This window comes from Alexandromys fortis, unplaced genomic scaffold (assembly GCF_014885135.2).
Source record: "Alexandromys fortis isolate MF-2015 unplaced genomic scaffold, M_Fortis_MF-2015_v1.1 scaffold_219, whole genome shotgun sequence".
Lineage (NCBI taxonomy): Eukaryota > Metazoa > Chordata > Mammalia > Rodentia > Cricetidae > Alexandromys > Alexandromys fortis.
Genome location: NW_026068092.1, coordinates 1,476,652 through 1,487,388, shown reverse-complemented (window position 1 = coordinate 1,487,388; position 10,737 = coordinate 1,476,652). Strand labels below are relative to the sequence as shown.

The 10,737-nt window shown below is 52.3% G+C and overlaps 1 protein-coding gene across 1 annotated transcript; it reads left to right on the top strand.

Moving 5' to 3' along the window:
* The first annotated feature begins 388 nt into the window (after positions 1 to 388).
* On the top strand, positions 389 to 8,946 carry P2rx6 (purinergic receptor P2X 6). The gene is made up of 12 exons (XM_050123017.1): positions 389 to 540; positions 1,103 to 1,253; positions 3,606 to 3,677; positions 5,926 to 6,001; positions 6,190 to 6,283; positions 6,356 to 6,436; positions 6,517 to 6,658; positions 6,746 to 6,855; positions 8,200 to 8,293; positions 8,374 to 8,439; positions 8,580 to 8,657; positions 8,769 to 8,946. The coding sequence occupies exons 1-12, from the start codon at positions 401 to 403 to the stop codon at positions 8,802 to 8,804; spliced, it is 1,140 nt and encodes a 379-aa protein (XP_049978974.1). The 5' UTR covers positions 389 to 400; the 3' UTR covers positions 8,805 to 8,946.
* Positions 8,947 to 10,737: the final 1,791 nt, after the last annotated feature.

Below are 10,737 nucleotides of genomic sequence, written 5' to 3'. Positions count from 1 at the left end.
TCGAGAGAGCTAATCTTTGCTATGCTGCTGCACCAGCAGACATCTCAAACCAACTTGATTCGTTGCACTTTGGAATATGCAAGTTTGAGTTCAGAGCCCCTCCTCTGGGCTTCTGTTACCTCACCTTGGTCACTGCCTACCCTGTAAAGAAGTGGAGTGGATGGGCAGGGACGACTACTCCTTTCTGTCTGTATAGGATCCAACCCAGGGACTCTGGCTGGGATGGGAGGCCTAGATCACCTGGGGTTTGGGACTGAGCCAGGAGTCAGATCCGGCCGAGTGGAGATGTCCCTTTAACATTGGCCTGGATCCCATGCATGGCTGTTCTGCTCCCAGTTCAGCTGCAGCTGAAGCAGCTGCCTGCTGACTCACGCACTAGGCGCCAGCAGGGACTGGGAACATGGCTTCTGCTGCCGTGGCAGCACTCGTGGGCTGGGGGCTTCTGGATTACAAGACAGAGAAGTATGTGCTGACAAGAAACTGCTGGGTGGGCGTCTCTCAGAGGCTGCTGCAGCTGGGAGTGGTGGCCTACGTGATAGGGTAAGAGAGCAGCCCCTGGCCAGGCTGGCTGACAGCTAGGAACTGGCTTTGAGAAGTCCAGCTGGTGGTAGAGTGGGCATGGGGGTGGTAAGAGGTGGTCAGTAGGGGGGGATTTTAGTCCATTCAGAAGACAGCAGAAGCCATGGGCCTACATATGGGACATTGGTCCCAGCTTCATCTTGGTCTCTGGGCACAATTGTGGGACTCCTGCCTTGAGATGCTGGGGGAGGGGGGCAGGAGGCAGCAATTCTTGGCATCTGTGAGCAATGGAGCCCTCAGGCTCCCCGAGAGACCGCTAGCTGGATGTCTGAAATGTCTTGAAGCAGGGAACTGGGTTTGCTGAGTGTGTGGGAGGCACTGACATGTGAAAAGTGGCCGTGCTGACAGCTCCATCTGAGGGCTCCACCTGGTCTGGGTCGAGAGCAAGAGGTGCATTAGGATGGAAGGGCGAGGCCCCCCCATGCTGGCCTAGGAGCCTCTGGAGGACACAAGACAGCCCAGAGTTATAGACCTAGCCACTCCTCATCCCATCACATGACACTGTCCATCACCTTCTCCCCAGGTGGGCCCTCTTGGCCAAAAAAGGCTATCAGGAATTGGACTTGGACCCCCAGATTTCTGTCATCACTAAACTCAAAGGGGTTTCCGTGGCCCAGATTAAGGAACTAGAGAACCGGCTGTGGGATGTGGCTGACTTCGTGAAGCCATCACAGGTAGGTCTGGAGTCCTTCAGCCACAGACAGCGGCCTCACAGCTGCTGGGCATGAGATACACGGGATGCCGGTGGGCTTGGGAAAGGGAAGGGCCTCTCAGGAGAGTGCCGAGTCAATCCAAACAATGGCTTTCTGGAATGCGGAGCTTCCCTGTAGAACTTTTTTTAAAAGGAAGGTTAGAGATAGAGTGGTAGAGAACTTGCCTGGTGGACATAACTTCCTGAGATCAGTTCCTAATACCATCAAGAAAAAAAAATCATACCCACCCGTCCACCACCCACACAAAGATACACCTGAAAAGGACTGAAGTATCTTGGGCACAAGATTTTTGCTTGGAGGTGAAAGGGCACAGGAGTTCAGGGTTTGAACTTTCTGGAGTTCCTTTGTTACCATTTAGGGATCTTGGGTCAGGTTTATTTTTTCCACTGGTGAAGGAATTAAAAGGCAAGGGGCTGGGGAGGTGGCTCAGCTCTTAAGAGCGCTGGCTGCTCTCACAGAGATATGGGTTCTTTCTGTTCCCAGGACTCACATGGAGCTCACAACTTTCTGTTGCCCCAGTTCCAGAGGAGTTCCAGTGCCCTCTTCTGTTCGCTGAGGGCATCGGGCACACAAACAGCACACATTCTTTCAGACACATTAAGTAATTAAATAAAACTACTCAACAAAAGGCTTAAGGGCAGGAAATAAGTTACAGTCAAATAAATCTTATTAAAAGTGAACGTGGGCTGGAGAGATGGCTCAGCGGTTAAGAGTATTGCCTGCTCTTCCAAAGGTCTTGAGTTCAATTCCCAGCAACCACATGGTGGCTCACAACCATCTTTAATGAGGTCTGGTGCCCTCTTCTGGCCAGCAGGCATACATGCAGACAGAATATTGTATATATAATAAATAAATATTAAAAAAAAAAGTGAACTGCTCCCCCCCCCCCCAGGCTTCCCAGGAGAGGGAAGGGAATCCAGAAACCAAAGTCCATTCTCCCTTGGAGGGCTGCTGGCCTTCAGTATTTGTGGTGGTGTAGGATGGGTGCCTGAGCCTGAAGTCAGGATGATTAGTTTACAGGAGGAATGTTGGCGATTACAACAAAGCAGTCCCACACTAGCTCAGAATAGAGTATAATAAAGGGTTCTTTATTTGGGGGTGGGTAGACTCACAAATCAACAGTCCTCTGCACAAGTAGGGAACAGGAACCAAATCCAGCAGCAGCAGCAGCAGAGAGAGAGAGAGAGAGAGAGAGAGAGAGAGAGAGAGAGAGAGAGAGAGAGAGAGAGAGAGAGAGCACATTTCTATATCTGTTTTTATAGCGCACACGGCCATGCCTAAAGTGGTCCAGCATCTCAAAGGCCATTGGCTGAAGGACTTCTCCCAATAGAGGAAGCTGATAGGCCCATAGATTCATACAAGATGAGACGTGTTCAGGACCAGCCTTAAACATACTGGACTGGTCTAGACCACTCATCCAGAAGGGGACCCTTCTGGCAGAAAAGAAATAAGCTTGCCAGGCCTTTGTCTTAGATAGGTGCAGGGAGGAAGAAGCTGGGCGTCTGCCATCTTGTGGGTGATGCATGGCTTTTCCTGTCTTTGCCTGTCAGGGTGTAATCTGGCTCCCTCTCTCCCCTCCCCCACTCATCTTCCCTTCTCCCTCCACCCAGCTGACCTGGCTCCGACTATCAGTTGCTGTGCGACATCTCCAGAGGAGACATAAATAAATGTCTGTAGCCTCTCTTAGCGCACCACCACGAGCCAGTTTCATTCCAAATTAGTTCTGTGAACCAAAGAGTGATTGCGGTCCCCTTTAGGCGCGTTAAGTGAAGGGTATTACGGGAGCGTGGGTGACGCAAAGGTAACTACAGAGCCTTGACCATATTCTGGCTGTAGGTGGCGCTAGCTTTCTGCACAAGCACTCCCCTGCCGGACTGTTGCGCCCGTGATCAGCTGTCCCTGTCTGCCCCACTTTCGATCTTCAGTGCCTAGGTTCAGGAGGTTCTTGGGAAAAAAAATGGATGAGTGCATGAGAGTTTGAAATGAAGCCCAGAAGGAAGATATGGATAGAGGCATGGCGCTTCCTTGGGCTCAGGAAAGGCCGTAAACCCGGCCAGCTTTGCCTGCCTTGCTGGTCATCACTGCAGCACAAAGCTGGTAACTAGATGGGGCCAAAAAATAGTCCCGCGGAATCCAGGCTACCAGGCTGAGCTATATATACCTCAGCGGGAGAGCACTGGCCCAGCAGGCCTGAGATACTGGGTTTCATTCCCAGCGCCGAGAGCAACAAAAAGCAAACAAAACAGGCTGTCAGCTTCTGGCCCCTCAACTGGTGGAGTTCAACTCAAGCCAACCTCCAGTCTTGCCTTCTAGGGAGAGAACGTGTTCTTCCTGGTGACCAATTTCCTCGTGACACCAGCTCAAGTCCAGGGCAGATGCCCAGAGGTTAGTCTGTCAGAGCCTCTAACGTACCCCTGCTTCTCTCACCAGCGCCCACTCCTTTCTACTCCACACAAGGCTCAAGGCTGATTCTGAGCCTGGTTTATCTATGCCAGGCGATGGGCTAAATGTTTCTAGAAATCATTTCACCAAGTCTTTACATCTGTCGTCTACCAGAAGTACTATAACTCCCATTAGGTGATTGGGGTACACAAGTTTCAGTCACTTGTTCAAAGGCACCCCAAGTGTGGGTTACAGCAGCAGACCATGCTGGTCCTGCCTCTGGGTTACAGCCAGGCACACACTCAGGAGGGCACTAACAGCAGGCGTCAAGCTGGGAGAGCACTTTTCTTTGTCAGCTTTTAGTAAAGTACCCTGAGTCAGCTTTCGTCTGGGGAATGAGGTAGCACACTTCTGCTTTCACTTTCAGCTAATTTATGTTCTCTGGGTGTTTTTCGGCCCACGTGTGTTCATGTTTGAGCCTTCTGCCTCATGCTTATCTGTTTCTCAGGCACCCCCACCCCCAATCTCATCTTTTCCATTTGGAAATATTCCAGACAATCTTTCAAAGGACACACTAGCTCTCACTAACCGTGGCTTTTGTGTGGAAGTCATGACCCCGTCCACTCAAGCCCACTCAAGCCTTTGCTCACTGGACTCCAGGCTCTGGTATCTGGTCACATTATAGTTTCAGGGGGTGTCCCACGCCCACAGTTGAGCCCTATCCATAAAGGAGGTGATGCATGTGTGTCTCTCGGGGAGCCCAGACCATACCCCACCTCCCCATGTGTAGAGGATGTTGACTCCAGGTTTAACATGTAGCTCCAAAACTTCACTAAACCTCCACATCCACTTTTTAGAAAGCACATGGTTTTTCCTTCTTCCTTGTCTGAGGCTTCTGGCTCTTCCAGTGAACCTCCCATGACTGGGAAGTAGCTCACCAGGTCTGATGACTCATTCCCCGAGGATAACCAGAGTTCCTGCCAGCTCTTCTTGGAAGATTAGTGACCTGTCCCTCCAAGAATGTGCTCAATAGAGTGTCATATCCTTCTGCAAACCTTTCTTGAGCATCCCTGCCCCCCCATCTAGGTCAGGCCCTGTGCTCAGTTGGCAGAGCTCCAGTTCCCTGTACCTCAAGCTGCAGCTCTGGCCCAGCCAAGGCAGCCGGTTCTACAGTGCCCATGAGGCAGAGGCTGCAGTGGGGAGACTTAGGGAAATGTATGGACTAAATCTTAAAGGAGCTGGTGACTTGGGTCACTGTGGCTGCAACAGGATGCCAGGGCAGAGGGCACCCCTTGGGCAGAGGCCCAGGCTGTGTAAGGAGGTGAGGTATCTCCAGGGATACCTGCTGCTCAGTGAGCTGGAGCACAGACTAGAGCTAGGTCACAAAAAGCACAACCCAAGATCTCCTGGACCCTCTGAGTTCTGCTAAGAAGCTGGACTTGATGTGTGAGCAGAAGGTGGCCAGAGTGTGGTATGGAAAAGGACCCCCAGTCTCTCATTCCTCAGGCGCTGAGTAGAGGTGCACACATCTCACCATGGAGTCTGGTTGGAGGATCTGGAGACAGACACAGTGAGACACAGGTTGGGAAAGCAAAGGCAGAGAAAGTGGTACTACTGTGACACCTGCTACCAGTCACAGTCCCATCCTTCACAAAAGTCCTAAGTCTCCTGGCTTTTCAGTCCCTCGACCATTCTTGCTTCCATGGTGCTGTGGTCCTCCTAGCGCTCCACATGAGCTGAGTCTCCACAGGGGTTCTTCCTCTCTCAGGTTGGGGACCCCCCGGAAGCTACCTTTACCTCTTAGTGCTCCCCATGACTCTTTGGGTTTATGGAGACACAGTGTCCGTGTTTGGCAGAAAAGACTGGCCTTAGCGGGTGTGTGGGACTTTCCTCCCTGCACAGCCCCCTATGACTGTAGGCCCTGATCTTCGATAGCTACGCTGCCTTATATTGGGCACCACTAGCCTGTCATTCAGTGGTTCTTCAGCACCACCTCTGCTCTGTTATCCCAGCTGTGCAGAAGAGCTGGGCCTCTGTGAACTCTTAGGGACGGAGTTGTCGGGAGAGCGGAGTCTCCTCTGTTCTTGGAATACAGCCCTGTACCCTATCTCACAGAAGGATGTTGGTTTCTCCCTCCAGCTTACAGCTTGTCACTTCCCTGTGCTTCCCGACCCAGGATATCCTGGGAGGAATCCCAGGGGTCTTGCCTTGTAGTCTGTGCGGTTGGTGACTAGAGTCTCTCTTACCTCAGCACCCTTCCGTTCCTCTGGCCAATTGCTGGGATGACACGGACTGCCCTGAAGGGGAGACAGGAACGCACAGCCATGGTAACTGTGGGCTTGGTCCTCTGGCACCTCTACTGGAACCAGGGGAGGGGAGGGAATGCTGTGTGGTCCCCGCAGACCCTGCTGTGCTTGTCTGTGTGCCCTCTCATCCTGCCAACAAGCCCATGCCCCGCACCCTCCTCAGAACCCACCGAGACTTGAAGCCTTGGAGCTCACTTTGTGTTTTCAAGGCATAAAAACGGGTCAGTGTGTGGTGTTCAACGGAACCCACAGGACCTGTGAAATCTGGAGCTGGTGCCCGGTGGAGAGTGGTGCCGTGCCCAGGTAAGTCTCCTTTCTCTCCCAGGGGAGGGCCCAGGATACACAAACTGATGCCAGTATATCATCTCTCTTCAGGAAGCCCCTCCTAGTTCAGGCCAAGAACTTCACACTTTTCATAAAAAATACTGTCACCTTCAGCAAGTTCAACTTCTCCAAGTAAGCATGGGCAGGTCTTGGTTGAGCCCAGATCCTCCATGCCTCTTGGGTCATCTGATCCCTATCACTGTCCTTTTTAGAACCAATGCCTTAGATACCTGGGACAGCACCTATTTCAAGCATTGTCGCTACGATCCACACTCGAGCCCGTACTGTCCAGTTTTCCGCATTGGGGACCTTGTGGCCATGGCTGGAGGGGACTTTGAGGACCTGGCATTGCTGGTAAGTCATCTGGGGGCAGAGTTCCTACAGCTCAGGGTTAAGGTCTCACGCCCATCTACCAGGGGAACAGAAATGTGTTGTGTGCAGGGTGGTGCTGTGGCCATCAGAATCCACTGGGACTGCAACCTGGACACCAGAGGATCTGACTGCCATCCCCAGTACTCCTTCCAGCTTCAGGAGAGGGGCTACAACTTCAGGTATGGCCCTTGCTGCCATAGTCCTGGCTTGCTGTTCCTGGCCTAGTACCCTCTCCACCTATCTCCCTGCGACCACAGATCAGAGCACACCCAACTCAGACCGCAGGATCTCTACTGTATGTGCAAGGGTCCCACGGGTGCGCCCAGGCCCCAGCTCCCTTCCATCTCCCCTCACTCACCTGTCAGTACAGGCTTCCCACTGCAGATCTTGGCACAGCCTCTCGCAGATGGCCCTGCATCTCCCGAGCACAGATACCTTTCATCTTTAATTTCCCTATAGGACTTTATCTAAAAGCTTCTCAAAAAAATATCAGTGGAAAAATTCAGACTAGTGGCACATATATTCATATACTTCTGATCTGGGTTTTGATAGCGTTGCTTTTTCTTTCCCTGGCAGCACTAGAGATTGGACCCAGGCCCTCAGGACTGTTTGAGAGTAAATGTCAGATACTGGATCCTCATCCCTTCCCAACACTCTCAAGGGATGTTTCCACATGACCACTGTCCCATTGTCGCAGAAACTCTGGACATTGGCTAGCTGGTCACAGTGCATGATTGTAATCCTAGTCCCAGCCCTTGGGCAGCAGAGAAAGGAGGATTAGGGGTCAGAGTTGTACTTGGCTTTATAGCAAGTCTGGGGCAACCTGGCAAATGGAGGAGGGACAGACGGAAGGAGAGGAGGGTGGAGAAAGAGGAAGGAAGCTAGGAAAAGGTGCTGGTAGATTAAATCTAAGATTTTATATTCCCCCCACTGTGTTAGCAATGTTCCCAAATCTGTATTTTACAATCCTTAGAGGCACTAAGAGACCTAAAATTGTAGGTATTGTCATGTTTTCGGTTTCCCAGCTAGAATCTTGGGCTCCTCCTGCCACGTAATATCATTTTAGCACACACTGGAACAGGTTATTGGGCTTGGCTCCCCAGCTCTTACAACCTTATAGGGTGGCTTCTGTGCCCGTGGGCCCTTACTGGCACCTTTCTCTCTGCGCAGAGTCCCTTCCCGAGCCCCCTGCCACAGCACCTTCGTTCACTTTCATCCCCAGTTCTGTGCTGAAAGGAATTGCAGCCTAGGGGTTCTGACAGCCCTCACCTCCACCCCACCTTCCTTCTCCCATACCTGCTGCCAGCATCTTTTTCGGCTCCATGCCCCTCCCTGACCCTCAGTAGGCAGCAATCTTCCTCCACTCAGGCCCTAATCAGGTTCTGGGTTGCTTTCCCCTGTCCTTAACACCTACACGGGGCCTAAGATTTAGGACTTAGGGTTGGGCTGGTAAAGTCCATGGATAGATAATCCAGCCTGAAATCCAGCATGCAAACCAATGGAGCCTTCTCTGCTCTCCCCAGAACAGCCAATCACTGGTGGGAAGCCTCGGGTGTGGAGGCCCGGAGCCTGCTCAAGCTTTATGGGATCCGCTTTGACATTCTTGTCACTGGGAAGGTAAAGTTTAGACCAGAGGAAGGGCTGTGGAAGCTTAGGGGGACAGCCCCAGCCCCAGAGACTCAACCCGGGTCTCTCAGGCAGGGAAGTTTGCACTCATTCCAATGGCCATCACAGTGGGCACTGGAGCAGCTTGGCTGGGCATGGTAAGTCTGAATCTAAGGTTGATTTGGGCCGCAGTCCCTGCCAGCCAGGGACTGCTGGCACTCACTGAACCCGGGTGAGGGCTTGGCTTGATGGGGGTGAGTTGAGGAATCTGGAACATGATAGGTCCTGCCTCTTCCAGGTCACCTTCCTCTGTGACCTGCTGCTACTGTACGTGGATAGAGAAGCCCGTTTCTACTGGAGGACCAAGTATGAAGAAGTGAGCTGTGGGCCTGCTTGTGTCCCAGAGCGGAAGCCACTCTGCCTCAATACTGGGTTCTCCCACACTTTGGGCTATGTTAGCCTGATCCCTAATCTGTTGTCTTTGTAGGCAAAGGCTCCAAAGGCAACTATCAACACCACATAGACTGAGCTGGAATTCACACCTGCTCTGCTGCTCAAGTGTCTCGATGGGGGTTTGCACCTGCCCCATGTCTGCTGCTGCTGGGATCCAGATGTCCGTGCACCAGGGACCTTGTCTGGGTGGCTGTCATCCACGGGCCTATCCATTTCTGAGGCTTATAGCCACTCCCTGCAGGTTAAAGTTTAGGGGTTGGGAAGGATGAGGGTTCTGGCTTGAGAAAATCAAGGACAAATCTCCAGCAGGACTGCAGAGGAGCTTGGGGGGAGTCCACCAGACTCCCCATGCAGACCCCCCTCCTAGGTCCTGCCTGAGAGAGGGAGAAGGCAATGTGGCCGAATGATTGATTGCCTAATTCCTTGGGACTCTCTGTCTTCTGGGCGACTCTGCCATCCATTTCAAGCCCCCTTGACCTGACTAGGTTTCTCAGGGGCCTAGGAAGTTGAGAGGCTGCAGATCTAGGCCTTCCTGCCATCAAGACGTTCCTGACAACCTTGATGCATGCTGAAGCACCTGCCTGCCGGAGGCTCTACCTTTGGCCCCGGTCAGAGTGCTAGAGTTTCGAGGTATGATCTCTATGAAGGCCTCCGTGTTTCCTCAGGAATAGCTGGTTCTGGATCTGTATGCACACAGGGCTTCAATTCTTCCCCAGTTATAGACTTTCCCCATGCCCCAGGGCCCATAGAAAGGACGACAGGCACAAGGGCTGCAGAAGCACAGCCCTTTCTTGGTCCAAGTGTGGGGCATAATTTATGGAGTGTGTGCCTGTGGAAGGAAAGAGGCAGCTGTGTTATGGATGCACGGTGACCGAGGAAGTTCCGGAGCCGAGGCCAAAGCTGCACCAGGGTCCAGGATCACCTGGCTTCCGGATCCTCCAAAAGGATGCCGCTCAGCCCTCAGGGCTCTGGCCTCCAAAGTACAGAATGGGAAGGCCTGGTTACTGCAGGTGGGTCATGTGGACTCAGCAGTCCTAGGGGATCCCAAGAACCCTGGTATCACTGCTGAAGTAAAGCTTGCCAAAGCAAGCAGCTTTCTGTGTAGTCCTTAAAGAGAGGAATGGGAAAAGGGAGATGTCCATCTTAGACAGTGCCCAGTCACGGGAACCCCAGTGTGAGGTACAGAGGAGACCTGGGACTTTCCCCTCTCTGAACTGTGGCCCCACAGCTGTCTAGGCTGAAGGCAGTGGTGCAGGCCCAATTACCTGTGTATCCACGTACACAGAGGTGTACCGCTCAGGTGCTACTCCAAGTGTGCCTCTCGTGAACACTGTTGCCCTGGAGATGAATAAGTAATAGAGACCCCAAAGGCTTCATCTGAAAACTCTCCCAGTGTATACAGAGACAGTAAAAGAGTGAGCTGTGGCCTGGAGCCTGGGTTTGGAAACAGTGGTCAATGCAGTCTGTACATAGTGTGTACTCCAAGGGCAGCTGTGTGGGCCATGCAGGAATGTGCTGGGGGGAGGGTCTCGTGGACATGCACCTGTGTTTAGTGCATTTCGATGTCCCTAGGCAGTCCTTGGACACGTGCTTTGACTCCCAGGAGCCCAGGAAAATTGAGAGACATGGACACCCAATGCATTCTTGAATTATCTTCCTTGAGCCCAGGTCGTGATATATATACCCCGCTAGAGGACATGCCAGGGATCTGGGGATATATGTCACTAGTGGAATCCTTGCCTAACAATATCAAGTGCCACTAACACATACACACACATGCACACACACATACACACATATATATGCATGCACGCACACACAAACACCCTTACAGAGGACACGTGAGGAATCTGTCCCTGTCTTGTCACATGCCCCTCTTTGTATTATGCATGCATCTTCTCTCCCCAGAGAGACTTCTGCTAGACTTTCTGTGTCCCTGTTGTAGACCAGGGACAACTGTTTGGTTCTTCAGGCAAGTAAGAACTCAGTGCCACAAAGAATGC

Bases quoted from the DNA above. Each gene is read 5' to 3' on its own strand.
- P2rx6 (XM_050123017.1), top strand. From the start codon at position 401: ATGGCTTCTGCTGCCGTGGCAGCACTCGTGGGCTGGGGGCTTCTGGAT. The intron at 6,856-8,199 runs GTATGGCCCTTG...TGCTCTCCCCAG, and splicing joins GAGAGGGGCTACAACTTCAG to AACAGCCAATCACTGGTGGG. The intron at 8,440-8,579 runs GTAAGTCTGAAT...TGCCTCTTCCAG, and splicing joins GAGCAGCTTGGCTGGGCATG to GTCACCTTCCTCTGTGACCT.